The sequence below is a fragment of the Myotis brandtii genome, unplaced genomic scaffold (genome assembly GCF_000412655.1).
Source record: "Myotis brandtii unplaced genomic scaffold, ASM41265v1 scaffold230, whole genome shotgun sequence".
NCBI lineage: Eukaryota > Metazoa > Chordata > Mammalia > Chiroptera > Vespertilionidae > Myotis > Myotis brandtii.
Genome location: NW_005358650.1, coordinates 872,857 through 889,729, shown reverse-complemented (window position 1 = coordinate 889,729; position 16,873 = coordinate 872,857). Strand labels below are relative to the sequence as shown.

The following is a 16,873-nucleotide window of genomic DNA, read 5'->3' as shown; positions in this document are numbered from 1 at the left end:
GGGGGGGAGCAGGCCTAAGCCATCAGTTGGACATCCCCCAAGGGCTCCCGGACTGTGAGAGGGTGCAGGCCAGGCTGAGAACCCCCCCCCCCCACGAGTCCACCAATTTTGTGCACCGGGCCTCTAGTTTAGTATAAACTACTATAAAATCATCACTTTTTTGATTTGACATAAAAATAGAAACAATTTTGAGATAGTTAAGATTTGGAAATAGAGCTAAGTTGTATTTTTAAGGCCACTTGTTAGAATGAGATGTTACTGAATATATTCCACCTAATTTAAAAACTTTTATATTTATAATTTACCCTATACCCCTTTCAAAGTGCATTTTTTTTCATTTGAAAAGTTTGGATTCTTTAATTTTGCAAATACTACTAGTGCAAGAGTGATAGTTTTTATTTAATAGAATACATTTTGAGAAATTCCAATAGTGGTTTACAAAATCCAAAGAGTCAGAGATTTCTAAATGTTGATAATAGAAAAATCCTATCTATTTGCTGTACACTTTATGTTGCCATTGGAACTGTTTGCATTAACATTAAACTAATGTTTTAAAATAAATAATATCTAGGCCCCAAACAACTTGATAACATTCTTCAACACCTAACACCAAGTACTAATTTCCAAACAACTGGCAATAAACCAAGATTCCGGAGAGAAATTTCTCAGTGCCAGCATACTAGTATGCAGTATTTGACATACAAGCATCAAGTATTCCACTTCAAATAAATAGAACCCAGGAAAAATGATGCCTTAACTCATCAGAGGGCAACTTAACACAAAACTACAAATGCATAAAACAAGAATCCCTCCTACCTTACTGAAGGCAGAGAAGAATGACTTTAGAGTGTTAAGAGGTGGTTTAATTCTTAATTTCTTTTTTCTTGAACCTCAAATATAGTTAATGAACACACCATACTAAGTACATAGGAATTTAAATGGTAAAAGTTATTAGATTTCAAAAGCAGACCTCTAATTGTTTCTAATGATTATATTTGCACTATATATTAAAGTTACAATATTAAATAAATGAAAACAAAGAGAAAAATCTAATGGGACTAAATTACACTAGTGAATTTTACTTTCAATGCAACCAGTGAGTGCAACAATTTAAATTATGCATTAAATTACACTAGTGAATTTTACTTTCAATGCAACCAGTAAGTGCAACAATTGACCATTTTCTCATAAATTATGCATGACAATGAAAACCAATATATAATACTGGAGGCTGATAAAGACGTAAAATATTTCAATAACTTTAAAATGTGGTTGCCTATTTGGATAATGAACATTTTTATAGGCCTAGCTACAGAAATAAGCATACATACCCTGTTCTAACACTTCTTCTTGTTTTGGCTGCTGAAGTAAAGAAGTCTTATCTTTGTTCTCTGTTTCTGTAAAGGAACAAAGAAGCTGAGCATAAATTTGTAGTATATATTATATGCTCTAAGTAGTTTATTGGAAATATGCCACCAACATAAAAATATTATTCAGGGTCTTGTGTTTCATTAAAGCAAAAGTACTATGAATTTACATGTAGAAGTGCTCTAATTCACACAGAAAAACTAGGGTAACCACCAATAACTTAATAACTAGATCTACTACCCTTTCAGTAACATATACATGATACAGAATTTTATACATGCAATAATAAAACTGCCCGTATTTCTTTTTTTAAATTGAATTTTATAATATTTTAAGGGTATTTTAAAATTTTAAGGCACATTCTTTAAATATATCAAGGATCTTAATAAATGACCTGATTGCTATGTTAACTTCTTTCATAAATTTCCACCAGAAATTATAAGTTTCTCTGGTATTTTAAGAACAAACCTGCAAAACTCAGTAAAGTCTCAGCATACTGCATTTAATAAAACAGGGTGTGGGTTTTGAAATTTTAATCTAAAAAATGACCATCAATATGACTGTTTTGCAACAATTCTGAGAATGAGACCAAAAAGGCCAAGACTAGTAATGCTTCATAAATCAAGAATTGTTCTGTGCTTGACAAGGCCATTAAACAGATGATTGAGGGTATGACTGGAAACGATAACCATTTTCATTGGCAAACTCTAGCACTCTGTAGAACATGGTATATAAATTCATAAATTGCGTAAGTCATTACTGGCTCTGGGTGGAATGAATTGGGGAAACTAGAAAGTACAATTTAAGTAAAGAAAAATCTAAATTAATGGAATCAATCCCCAAACTAATATCTTGCATCACTAGTTGAGATTTTCTACTTTAACTGTTTGGATGGGGGCATGTCAGGAGGGAAGGAAGAATGTAGAAGAAGGAAAAGAGGGAGTCAGATTATGGGAGCACATGTGATTGTCTGGCAGAGAAAAATGATTTTAAAAATTAATCATCTAGTCAAATGAAACACATAAGGCAACAGAAAATACAAAATCATGTTACTTTAAATGACACGGATCTTACCTTTGTGATGTCCATGCATCATAACCATATCAGACTTCACAGGAATTGGAATATTGGCCTCTGGTGGTATGTTTCTGAACATATCCAGAGCTACATTCTGTGTACAGGTCATGAAGGAAACTGCATGCTTGGCTTCCATGTAATACATAATGTATAAGTTGCACATTTCATCATTAGATGTGCCACTACAGGCAGGAAAAACAGACACAACAAATCAGCCAGTCACATAAAACACATTCTAATGCAAGAAAAATGCAACCAGTAAATCTGCCAGAAATGGATTCAAAAGTGAAAATATTGTGCATTTATTTTATGGCTTTCATTAAACCCCATCACAGTTTTCAGCACCAAAAGCACATTGTCAAAGGCAGAGTTCCACTTAATAATGGAGTATCCATTTGCAGTCACTCCATGGATATCACCCAATACCACAGATGGAAATAGCATTGAAGTAGCAGTGAGATAACTGTCTTTCCTCTTCTAAAGCCTTTTATTCTTTAGCTTTTCTTCCATTTGCTAAAATTCGGATTGGGCAAAGTACTTCGCTCATGGAAAAAGTCTTAATTATTTACTACGTAACAGTAAAATTCAGAACACTTAAGACAGAAATGTCGTGTATTATTTACAATTCTTTAAAAATGACTTTTTCCATTTAACCCTGAGAGTCCGGGAAGTTGTTTTTGCTTACTGCCTCCTCTCTTGTGGTCAGGTGAATCACGAATCATATATTGATACTAAGACATCATAATTGTGTCCCTGATATCTGACGTGGCACCCTGGCGTCGACAGCAGAGAAAAATGGGGCCTTGGATGATAGAAAAGGAGATCAGCCCGAATCTCTTCCAAGGGCTCAGACCTGAAGGGGATCTGCTGTGCAACTGAGTGATTCACTGTTAAAAACAGATGTTGCAACAGGGAGATGGACATTTCCAAGAAGAAGCTCCCAGGAATATAAATAATGCCTAGTGGTTTAGAAAACATGTATTTTTTCTTCCTTGGCTCACATGGGTTACTATGTATTTCTTTCTCTTCACTATTATTAGGAAAGAATGATTTACACCACCACAAAACTTGTATATACCAAGGTAGGCTGGGCACAGGAATAGTCCATGAACTCTGACACTGTTTAGCAAGCCTATGCTAATAAACGAGTTACACAGTGGACTGTTTGCCGGGCAGAAATGCGTCACTGTTGATTTTTCCAGCCATGTCATGCAGCACTCACTTCCTCTCCATAGCAACAGTAATGACATCAGCAAGGGGAAGAAAAAAAGAAAAACCTTTTCCAAACAGGGATGTGGTTTCTCTCAGCTCTGAAAATTGAGAGCCCCTGAAAGGCCACAGGCATGCGCCCCTGCCCTTGGGAAGCTCTGTTGATGCTTTAAAAATAATTTGGCTTTTCACTCTCTGAATCTGATACCTGTAAATGTACTTGTCCCTCCTGTGGAATGTAAGCAAATGTTGAAGTGCAACCCCAAACAAACACCTGTTCCCCACACATATCTTTAGGTGTCAAAACACCATTCCTAAGAGTTACATTTCAACAGCCTTGGAGGTGGTTAGAAAATTATGTGCTGTACAAGGAATAGCTGGTGCTAAAGTAATAAATCGGAGCCTCCCACCATAGTGCCCTCCCTCCCCTGTTCAAAATGAGGAAAAATGTGCAGATCAAAAGAGAGAAATGATGAAAAAGAATTTTAAATTGTGGTTCCTGCTTAGAAAACCTGGAATCATCTAGCAGACAAACAAAGCAAAATAATCATATAAACTTCTCTAATTAATGAAAGAAAAAATTAATCACTATATAATAATAAATAAACTGCAGTTGATCTATGGACAGATCCATCCATATTTTTTCTGCTTGGGAACACCATGCCCATGTTCACCCTCAACATGTGACTTAGTGATGCAGCCTGAGCTGCTCACCATAGTTCATTTACGGTACTGATTCTGATTCACAATTGAGTTGATCAAAGAATTGAAGAATCTTTGCTATTACAAAGAAAATTTCATTAAAGAACTGAAAAGAAAGTATTATTTTATTCCTTTCTATCTGTAATTAAACGTTTAGTCAAGCTAACACTGAGCTCTTATCTGAAACTATTATATCCTAAACATGTGTGGATTCCAATAATTTTTTAATGCTAGAGTTTGCCTATTTTATTTCACATTCATTCTTCTTTCACTCAAAAAGAAGACAGCAACCCCCAAAACTGACTTTAGCCAGAGAAATTGCTTTCAGTATTCCTAAGGGAGAATTTGACACTCCAGCCCTTATTTTCCATAGAGAACAATTCTGTAATTCAACTCTGTGGATCTGAGTAACTATTAACATGAGGAAATATGGAGGGAGATTGTGTTCGCACATCTGCCCTGACTCCACTGAATGGCCTTTTAAACATTCCCGGACGCTAGAGTGATTCTCTAAATGACTGCGGGCATCACCTAGATTCCAAAGTTACAGTGTGCATTCCTTTCACCTTCTTGCATAATAAAGTGCTTTGGGGATGACTACTTCTTTATGCCAGCTAGCTTTAAATCTGACAAAGGGTGACAAGCCTGGAAATAGTAAGCCTTCAGTATATATTTGTTAAATGAAGAAAGAATGAACAATCTATCTTAATAAATGTTTACAAATTACTATGGCATAAACTGTTAGCTCTGATATAGTATACCATATTGCCAAGTCAGGTCAATTTTGCAAACTTAATTGGTCTATGGCATTTTTGAAAAATATTTCTATCTATCTATCAATCATCTAGCTATCATCTATCTAGTATCTAACTGACTGATCCATCCATCCAGGTTCTATGAGAGTTTCTATAAAAAGTAATTATTTCACATTATAATGATATATAATAGATATTTAAGAAAGTACCAAGTATTCTGAAATGCACCATTTAAAAACTCCCAGATATTATTGTACATACGCCTTGACTATGTCTCAGACAGTGATACTCCTCTTTGATGATTCACCCATTCCTAGCCCCTGTCCCTTATACTCAACAGATGTGAGGCTTAAAAATAACCAACGATGGGTACTACTAATTTTGGAAAGAAATTGGAACATTTTAAAGAAGCTATTTTACAAAAATTTTAATTGTTTCCTAAGATGTTTCATGATGGTTTTAAACTTATACATTAAGGAATTATTGATCATATAACTCTACCTTTGCATATAGTGCATTTTTAAATGACTAAAGTGTTGTGCTTGGTATCTGTGCATATTCACTAGACATTCTTATACATACATGAAATAATTGGTTCCACATGAATAATGTGACTAACAAAACTGACCAATTCTCAAGAACTAATTTTAAATTTTAGCATATAAACTTTTAGGCAAATTAGCTCACTTAGTTAGCTTAATTGGCTGACAATTAAATTCTTTATTTTTCTTGCTTAAACTTGACTAAACATTCAAAATAAATTTAGGTGTTAGGTTAAATATAAAATATGTAATGCACTCAGGTATAGAATATTGTTTCCTCATAGGTTAATTAATACTATGTTGTCAGTTTATACATTGGGACAATTTTGTCTAAGAGATACTTTTCATATTTACTACTTTAAAAGAAATATATCTGGATTAAAAAATGTTACCATTAAGTATATTTATTGATCTGTGTTGTCTTAAACCCACCTATTTTTAAATGGTTTTATTTTGAGATAAATCCCAGGAATGGGAAAATCAGGCCTTATTTTTTAAAGTGTTGTTTTTTGTTTGTTTGTTTGTTTTTAGTTAACTATGATTGTTCTAACTAAGCAACATTTCCCCAGTCCTAAAATTTCCAGTTGAGAATAGCTTGGATTGGGTGGAAGAATCACTCAACTGAAAATCTTCCTAGTAGGCCACTGATGATACAATTTTCCTTTAAAACCTAGTTTCCAGATGGCTGCAGCATAAGGGTAACACCTGAAGGTGATACTTCGCCCAGTGCATGGAGGGAGTATCTACGGACCCCAGTCTACCTTTGGATACGTGGTATTTGTACTAAGTTGGCTTCATGTTCGGGACCCTAACACATGGGTTGGGGGTAGATGGGAAAGGAAAGGAGGGAGAGGAGAATTACAGAGTATCATTTAATTTACTAGACATCATAAAATACTAGTTTTCCTTTTTTTACTGGTTACATTCTCACGGTGATTCTATAGTAGCCTATGGAAGTGGTATCCATTACTTTATACAACAGACACTGCTGCTATTACCTTTCTGACACTAAAAAGCATACCAAGTGCTATAGGAACGTTAGGAATTATGATGAGAATTTTATTCATATGTATATTTATTCAAACTTGTCTTTCTAGTTTATCATTCCATTGGAAGAAAATTGCTTCTTTAATATAAATTAAATATTCAGATTATGGACTTGCTCAGTAACTTAATTTCCTATAATTTCTTTGTTCCATTTATCTTACAAAATGGCATTTCCTTTGGCCCACATGATATTTACAAAAAGATAGATTAGTACAGTCATTTTAGGATATTATTTTAAAGCAAAATGCACATTATAAAAAGGGCAGAATTATTCTTAACTCACGAAACTGTGAGAGGCCTCCAGAGATCACTTCGTCCTCTCATCGTGGTACTATCACAAGGCATTAATTTCTGTGGTTAATACTGCCTTGCCGAGGATAAGCAAAGGATAGAATCTGACCAAAACTACAAGATCCCCATCCCAACAGCAAAACATTCTACTAATTCCACACTTAAACTTGCAGACTAACACATAGAATGTGTTGAATGGGTTATTTTTACTACTTGGCGTACCTATTACAAAGGTTGATAAAATAACCAATGGCATTTAAGTAAAGTTCCTGGGGCTCTATATTAACATAAATCAGAGAACAACTGATCAATATCCTCTGAATCATATTACTTCACATATTTAAAGATTGTTAAGAAGTGAATTGTCAGACTCCTTACATCTAATTATGTCTACTTTGTCAACCCTTTTCTTACCATTGCCATTTCATGTAATTCAATCGTTTTATTGCTTTCCTCAAGTTCCTTTCCCAAATTCATCAAATTAATCAAAAGTAAAGGTGTTGGAAGCTCCTTGTTTAATATATAAATTAATAATTTTAAAAATTTATTTTTAGCCCTAAAATTGGTGTTGATTGATATAAAAACTCCTTTAGAGTAACTAAAAAAAAAAAAATCCTACTCCACCATCTCAGGTGTCTTTTTCTTTTACGTGTATCAGTACTTTTTTCTTTTTCCCTGACCACCGACACATAGTACTGTCAAGAGAATCATCGCCAGTGCAACTCATGCTTGTTTTCAGATGTCTACTTTCTCTAAGTTCTCACTGATCCAAAGATAAATGCTTTAATTCCTGCTTCCAGGTGGCATCAATAAATATTTTATAACTTAGTTTAACATGGAAGGGAGGCTCCTTTTTTTTTTTTTAACAAAAAATATGATAAGGGCCTTTAACCTTTATTTTTAATTTTGGCAAAATTTTTTGAAAGAGTTCACAGTGCCTTGAAATTTTACTTAGTGTTATAAAATACTAGAGGCCCAGTGCATGAAAATTCATGCATTGGAAGGGGGTCCCTCAGCCCGGCCTGCCCCTCTCACAGTCCGGAAGCCCTCAGGGGCAGGAGATGACCAGGCGATCAGGGGAAGGCGACACCCCCATCACACCTCTGCTGCTGCCACTGCCGGCAGCGCAAGCCCCGGCCAGCCCTGGTTACCTGAGCCTCGGGCGGCTGCTTGGCCGGCCCTGGGCGGCTGGGGGGACTGGGGGGTCTCCGGAAGCAGGCACACAGAGCGGCCGGGCCCGCCTGGGGGTAGGCCTGGCCTTGCCATGCACCTGCCGCCCTAGCAGGGCTGAGAGGACTGGGCGCCACCATCTTTGGGGGCATGGCAGTCAATTAGCATATTCCCTCCTTATTAGATAGGATACTTATTTCAAGGAGGCTCAATATTTTGAAAATTATTTGAAGTCTGACATTCTCTTTTGCAAAGTGCTGAATATTATTATTCTCATTTGGTATAATAAATTGGAAACATTAAATATATGGAAGTTTTAACAGGAAGAAAAAAAATCATGGTTGTGAGTAATTGGTATGCACTAACCAAGTGCAGAAACCATATATTTGCTTCAGTTTGACACTTGAGGAAGCAAAAGTTCATAATCATTATATTTTTCTTTAAGATGAGTAATATAAACTCTCGTGGTAACCATAATAATATAGAGGCATGATACTGGAGGTCTTGAATAAGCAGGAAGAAATGAAGCATAAAAAGACCAACCATGTTCCAGAGTTTATCCAAATCCATCAGTTCTAGAATGATACAATGCTATAGTTTGTTGTAGTTGTTCATGATAAAAAATAACGCAATTCATTCACAAAGATAATTGTCACCTATAATCATGCCTTGTCCCAATAAAAACTTTTTTAAACAGTGAAATATGCAGAATCATACCCAATGTGTGTGGCTTCTGTCCTTCCTTCACCAGTGAATACACATCTTGCTGCTAATATGTCACCGAAACTAACATCTACTGGGTGCTCCACAGGGTAGAAAGCCTGCCAAGAATCAAACATGAAGATTCATTAAAATTACCAACAAAGTCCAGAAACACTTGCTTTAATAACATGAGACCTGGAGCACCCTGGGTAGAAAGTATGAAGAGACACACCTCCACCCCTCCCCCACCCCCACCCCCACTACCAGCACCACCATGCTTACAAATATTAAGAGAACTGATAAGAAAACCACCACCAAGTTCAAGGTTGTATAAAACTAAGTTATACACAGTAAAGGTGGATTTAGAGATGTTTAGTGTCTAGAGAAATTCACAAGGGTCCTATGAGAGCTTTTAAAATTGCAATCTGCTGCTTACTATTTTTTTTTTAAATTAAACTAGATTGTACACACCTGTGGCAGTTGGGGGCTCTGGCGTCCAACCAGTGCCCACTGTCCATTTCTTACTCTGTATCCACTTACTACCTTACCTGAAATGAACATAAATTATAATTATATAATACAATAAGGTATTAGAAAAATAAAATCATCGTTTGCTTTCTTAACTCAAAATAAAATCTAGATATTTTCAGAACCTCAAATGCAAGGTGTTTTAATGAAAACAAAATGATGAAAAATCATACAGAATTTCAAAATATTGAGCAAAATCGCTTTCACTGAAACAGATTTAATGTCAATTTGCATTTTATATTTTTAGCATTAGCAAGCACAATGGTAAATATTTGTAATTTAACAGGTAGTTTAATATTCTTACCTAAATGATGAGTGTGAACTCTATAGGCAAAGACATGCATTGGATAATTATTATAATGACATGAAATGTCAGAATTCACCACTGTTAGAAATAAAAACAAAGAAAAAAAATCACCATTCAATACTCAAAGTATGTACAAGATATTCATAAGCTGCTAGGCATGGGGTTTTTCTTATGAAGCAAACACGCTCGCATATACAGCAGACACTAAGCACTCATTATGTAACAGCCACTTTACTAAGATAAGTTAAAATCCCTTTGTCTTCACATTTTATAACATTCATAATCAAAATGACTAGGGCCAAATCAAAATATCCTATCAATGAAAATAATGGCTTAATTTGTTACCTTTATCATAAAATTTATACAGTTGAAAGGCTTAAACATTGTTTTTAAAATTCATTTTATTTTATTATTATTATTATTTTTATCCTCACCCGAGGATATGTTTATTGATTTATACAGAGAGGAAGGGAAAAAGAGAAAGAAAGAGAGAGAGAGAGACATCATGTGAAAGAGAAACATTGATCAGTTGTCTCCCATATAAGCCCCGACCAAGAATTGAACCCACAACCTAGGTATGTGTCCTGACTGGGAATCGAATGTGGAACCTTTTGGTGTACACAATAATTCAACCAACTGATCCACCGGCCAGGGCTGTTTTATTTTTAAAACAGAAGGAATTTTGAAAATTTGATTGCAAACACCTAAGACATCTAGATTCACAGTTCCTAATGAGAAGGGACTATTCTATATACTTTTCCTTCCTTAGAGTCTAACGCATAGTAACTATTCAATAAATGCCTTTATATTAAGCCAGTGAACAGTTACAATGGGACCGTATTTGTCATTAACTTTAAAAGATTCCCAGTAAATCAAATGAAAAATATTTAATTCAGCACTTTCATCAGAAGATCAGACACAATGATAAATAATATTTTACTTATTCCAGTAATTTTTTGTAAATTTAGGAGAATCAGCTATTATCCCCATTTACAGATGGGAAAATAAACCCAATATATCGAAGTTCAATGAACTTGGATAGGGTTTTCTTAGGAGCAGCTTTTAACTTTAACTTTCCTGATATCAGTAGAGTCACTTGGCATGAATTAATTAAATAATAATAAATAAAGCACTTTTCAAAGCAAAAAAAAAAAAAAGCTTGCTAGTTTCTTGAGTTTTGAACCTAATATTCTTTCAGTAGTTTATTATGCAGTATTTTGTGAAATTAATGTTTGGCATCTAAAAAATAGGTGATTGATTTCTAAAATACTAGTACTCAAGATTTATTCTTTAATTTATATAACCCACTACCTACCCAGGGCCTCAATGCTGAACATCTCAATAAAATAATAGAAAATAATAAACTACTGTGTTAAAAATAATGTAAAAATCTATTTTCAATCCAAGGATAATAAAGAATTGATTTATTTTTCAGGGACTTAAAAATATTGGTCATTTCAAAAGTTTATAAAAACTATACACTAAATCCACTCCTATAGATTAGGTAATGAGGTAATAGTAAATATTAAAAGGCCATTACTCACCTTTCTCTCCTGCTGGTATAACAGTGTCAACAGACATCATAAGGTACATGCCAGCAATTAAGGGCTGTCTGCAGAAAACAGTAATATTTATTTCATCTATTTGAAAAGTCAAAACTATTGCCTTGGAAAAATAATGTACACTGCAATATATTGGTCTATAGAATATCATTCATGTGAAAATTAAAACCAGATAATATTTTAAAAAGGTAGAATTTTTCTGAAAAATAACGTATTTTCTTGGGCAAATAGCTTAGTACACATATTTATGGCATGGTGAATGTGGAGGGCAGCATTTAAATGGCTCCTGTGATGGCTGATTGTGTCAACGTGGCTAGGTTTAGTGACCAGTTGTTTGGTCAAATACTAGTTTGGATGTTGCTGTGAAGGTACTTTTAGATATGTTAATATTTAAATCATTGACTATGAGTAAAGCAGATTACTGTCCACAATGTGGGTAGGTCTCTTAAGAGAAGAGATTGAGGTCCCATGAAAGGAAGGATTTCTACCTCCTTCAGACTGCCTTTGAACCCAAGGTGGCAAAACTGACTCTTGCCAGAATTTCCAGCCTGCCAGACAGCCTTTCAGATTTCAGACTTGCCAGTTCCCAAAATTGTGTGAACTAAGTTCCTTAAAGTAAATCAATCTCAATCTCTCTCATGTATATGTAAAGAACTTAGAAGCATATATGCATAACCCATGGACACAGATAACAGTGTGGTGAAGGCCTGGGGGTGGGTGGGTATGGGGGTCAATGGGGAAAAAGGGGGGCATTTGTAATACTTTTAACAATAAAGATACATTAAAAAACACACCATTCTTTTGGTTCATTTTCTCTGGAAAACACTGACTAATATACCTCCCAATGATTCCTAGCTTTCATATTCATGCCCTTGTCTAATCCTCTTCCCTTGAGTTTAGGTTGACCTAGTAACTGAACCCAGTAATTTGTTATTTCTAACAGAATATGGCAAAAGTGATTTCAGTGTTTTTTTTTCCACAGGAGTCAGACTATGAAGATTTGTGGCCAACTATTTTCTTTACCTATCAGACATTTGTTATTTAGTAACTTATGAGATTAGGCTATAAAAAACACTCTGCCTGCCACCTTGCTTTCTCCCTTGCTGGCTGTGATGGAAGCCAGCTGCCATGTTGTGAGTTGCCCTGTTTAGAGTCAACATCGCAAGGAAATGAGGGAGTCCTCTAGCCAACAGCCAGAGAAGAACTGAATCCTGTAACAGCCAAGTGAGTGATTTTGGAAGTGGCTCCTCCTGGTCCAGCCCCCAGATGAGTGATATACCAACGAAGAGTGAGACCACCAGCCACAATTAAGATGTGCCCAGATTCCTGACCCACAGGAAACAATAAGTAATTGTTGGTTTAAGCCACTAAATTGAGGGTAATTTATTAGACAACAGATAACAAACACAGCCCCCTTTCATGTTCTCAAAGATCTCAAAAGCTGTCACTCAGCTAAGATAACTGGAAGTACTTACGGCAGGCGTGTGAGATGTAAGGACACACCAGAACAGTCCTTGTGATTATCTGAAACACACATAAAAAATACACATCTTAAATAAGAAAACATGCAAAACAAATGTCAAAATAAAACATTTTAAAAGATTATAACTCAATACTAACAAAAACTATGTTTCATTTGTATGGTGCTTTACAATTTGCAGAGTATTTTCATATTAATGAATTCATTCAAACTATCATTTCAAGCACACTGTGATTTTTTCTTGGCTTATCAAACTGACCAGTTATCTGCTCGCCTGCAGACATACTAGATACTAGTAAGCTCACAGAAGGAAGCTGTTGCTACTCTCTGTGTTGTTGAAATATCCAGAAAAGTTGTTCTATGGGGCTCTAATCAGCTACTTTTTCTTCTTTAAAAAATAGAAACCACATGGAATCTCCTTGTTCGGTTTCTAAGACTTGATCAGCCCCATATTCTAAATAGAAAACTACTTATTATTACATCCTAACTTCAGTGGAAAGCTCCAAGTATCTCTTTATCTTTGCCAAGGACATTTCAGAAACCTCTTACAAATCCCCCCTCTTCTATCTTCCATTGCCTTCCCCAAGTAGAAATTAGGTAAAAATTTAAGTCATTCATCCAAGTCCTTATCTGTGATGAACTTGCTTATGTCTCACCAGAGACCATGAATAGTAACTCATACGTATTCATTCTATTTCTGTCCATGCTAAATTCCTTCTACTTTGCATTTCATTCTAAGAAATTATAAAACTTTATATCTCAATGTTGAGAGTTGATTTTAATAGAAATAACTATTGTATTGTGCACATGTATAAAATTGACAGATTTATGCTAGAAATGAAGAAGTGAAGTATGCTAATAAATAACACCAGATGGAGTAGTTTCTTTAAGGTAATTTTTTTTCTTTAGCTGTAATTCTCATGAGAAAAACAAAGGTAGCTTCATAAAGAAACATACAACAGTTAACCAGACATGCATTTTGATTTATCATAGACAAAGTTTAGAAAGTATAACAAACCATATTTAACACTTTGCTAATAAAATACAAAGGAAATTTCTCTGTATAGCAGATTATTAAGCTTGATCTTAATAAAGATGGTTCAGAAATAAACTTATGACAAACATTTTATATCTAACACCCTGTTTTTTGTTGTTGTCTTTAACATTTTACAAAGGAATATCTATCCAAGCTAAACCAATTTCAGTAGGGTGCTATTTTCGAAATAATTTCAGTGGTGAATTTTAAAGAGATGGGAAAAATAATAGTAGCAATAAAAATAACAACCACTGTTTTATCTCATTTTTGCCTATGTTTTTAAATATAGAAAGAATAAATGAGTACTGTTTTTTAATTTATTAAAAGAAACATTTTATTTTTGAGAACAGATTTCCTAAATGCACTGCATGAGGTTTAGTAAATTTGCCGAGTTTGTGCTACTTTCAAAATGACTTCACCCAGAATTATTTAAGTATCTCCACTGATCAAATGAGAATGGTGGAAAATATACCATTCATTCATATTAAATGAATTCTAAACTCTAGAGCCTCACCTAATTAGCTTAGTAGACTTCAGGGGAAACATTTCTCATGTGTTAAAAAACATCATACCTATCTTAAAAGGTTACTTTGAGAGATGGCAGTCATCCATTCAAATAATACTTATTGAGCAATCATGATATTCAAGCACTGTCTTATACACCATGGATACAGTGAAAATCAATATATTCAAGTTTCCTGCCCTCAAGGTATTATCCTCTAACAGGAGTGAAGAAAGGGGGAAATGGAGTAGGAATAGGAAAAAAAACAAAACTCAAATATATAAACCAGATAATGTCACACAGTCAACTCAACAAGCTAAGAGATAGTGGGGTAGCCGTTTTATCTACTGTGGTCCAAGAAGGATGGAGTGGCCATGAGGCTGGCGATTATCCAGCATCACAGAGCATGTTAAAAGTCTGTTTTATTCTCTGTCTGTAAAGAAGCCATTGGAAGATTTTAAGCAGTGGAGTGACGAACCCTGTAAGGTGTTCACCGAGCACAGTACTGGCACTTGCTAATTCGTGGATGTTGGGTTTGTAATTTTTTATTTTAATTAACAATACCAGGAGAGAGTCTGTTCCTCATCCAACGTTCATCCAAGCAGAAGGGTAAAAGTGCAAGAATTGTCACTTGGTTTTACATTACATCTTTGCATTGAATGAATCAAGTGAATCACATTTTGATAACCAACTTGGCTGATATTTTGTACCATGACTTAAAAAAATTAAATGGAAAAAATTAATAAGTAAATTAACATATTTCAAGAACTGTTAAAGAAGTTTATCATTGAAGTTGAAACATGTCTCCAAATTAAGAGCAGCAGGAATTTTACTATTGCCAGTAGCAGTGCATCTTCCTGGTAGATAATGTTTTATTAGAATTGTCTAAATTGAGAGATTTTTACTCAAAAAAAGAACAGCTACTGCTATATAATCGTTGTCTACTTGCTTCCTTTTTTAAAGGTGAGCTAGTCTCACCACTCACTCCACTGCAAAGACATGTTTTCTTTGATCCTACGTGTTTATCAATGACATGACATATCCTATAAGAAAGTCAAGTATAGCACACAACAATAACAAAATGGCTAAAAACTTAAGTAATACTATGATGTAATCAACAATTTTTTGAGAAAAATATACTGAACATCTGACTTACATATTTTATAACATAATGACTTTAGGAAAAACTGGATTTTAGAGGCTCTAAGTTTTGTCCAATAAAATGTAAATCTTATATGGATAGAGAGATGGTGAATATAAAGACCCAAAGGGAAAATTTTGCCTTTTTACAAAAAACAAAACAAAAAAACAACCCAGAAAACAAAATACAGAGAAGGAAAATTAGTGAAGAGATATACTTTTAAAACCACACTAGAGTTTCTAAGGCATGGCTGAAGGAATTTACAGCAAATCTATCTGGCCAGTTTGATGGTGTGTGTGTGGATGAATAAAACTCTGCTGTGTGTGTGGGTGCATGTGTGTATAAGCATGTATTTATTGTGGTTTAAATTATGGATAACACTTTAGATTATCATTATTATTTAACCATGGGGTGAGAGAATTACAATTCTAACTGTGTGACTTTAAGAAATTCTGTTATTTGGTAATGGATATATACACATTTAAATGATATTTTAGTTGAACAAAATTCTAGATGTTATCTCAAAGTAAACATATTTGCATATGTTTTTTACATTATTAGAGTCAACTGCTATTCATATAGCTATTATTTCAAAATCAATTTTATTATTGCAAATGATTGTGATCTTTTCTAGTACAACTTTCTACGGTTTGACCAAAAGGGCCCATATGCTTCCCACAGTGGGAAGTCTCAGTGGGAGCAACTTAAACTCCCTCAAACAAGGTGGTCTGGGATCAGGAGGGCTCCTGGATACATAGCTTGCTATTCCTATAGCAAGTGCAGCTTGGGAGGGAGGCATATTTCAGCCTCGTGTTTGGTGTGAAGATTCTGACCTTCTAACTCCAATGTGATCCTTGCACAGTGATACATTATTATTTCCATAACCTCTATACTGATCTTACTTCTGGTGAATTCAGAAACTTCAGCAAGTTTTACATATTTTACCAATGATTTTCATTGCGCTCTGACTTTGTCTGCCCTTCTATTGTAACACAGTGCTTTAGCCACAAGATATGAAGCCTCGTAAGAATTTATTCATATCCATTCACGAGGGTATATATGAAATCTGTCTGACATGCACCATCATAAAAAATGATTGACTAACAATGTCTATTATAACTAAATACATCAGTGCTTCTGCTAATATTTTATCACATAAGATGAAAAACGAAATTAGAACTGAGATAGTTTAGAAATATACAGAGAATGAACTCAGAATATCAACATCATATGCTGGCTAGAAAGGGTAGTTGGAAGGACTGATTCTGTGACTAAAATGAAAGTAAATATGAGAAAGGAGAGGAGATAGATGAAAAAGTTAATGCAGGGCAGAAGACCACAGAAACAATTTCCATAACTTACAAAAAGATGGGAAATGGAATGAATGAGAATTTTTGGGGAAACCAAGATGGCGGCATAGGTTAACGCCGGAGTTTGCTGCCTCGAACAACCAC

At 34.7% G+C, this 16,873-nt stretch overlaps 1 protein-coding gene across 11 annotated transcripts in view; it reads right to left on the bottom strand.

Moving 5' to 3' along the window:
- The window catches only part of PAM (peptidylglycine alpha-amidating monooxygenase), a 163,786-nt gene that overhangs the window by 69,667 nt on the left and 77,246 nt on the right, over positions 1-16,873 (bottom strand). For all 11 annotated transcript variants that reach the window (XM_005866420.2, XM_005866414.2, XM_005866417.2 and 8 more), the window contains exons 7-13: positions 12,736-12,784; positions 11,243-11,310; positions 9,696-9,776; positions 9,335-9,411; positions 8,879-8,982; positions 2,443-2,627; positions 1,332-1,397 (exon numbers count right to left, since the gene is read on the bottom strand). In XM_005866420.2, coding sequence (XP_005866482.1) covers positions 1,332-1,397; positions 2,443-2,627; positions 8,879-8,982; positions 9,335-9,411; positions 9,696-9,776; positions 11,243-11,310; positions 12,736-12,784 — 630 coding nt within the window. The remainder of the gene's footprint in view (positions 1-1,331; positions 1,398-2,442; positions 2,628-8,878; positions 8,983-9,334; positions 9,412-9,695; positions 9,777-11,242; positions 11,311-12,735; positions 12,785-16,873) is intronic.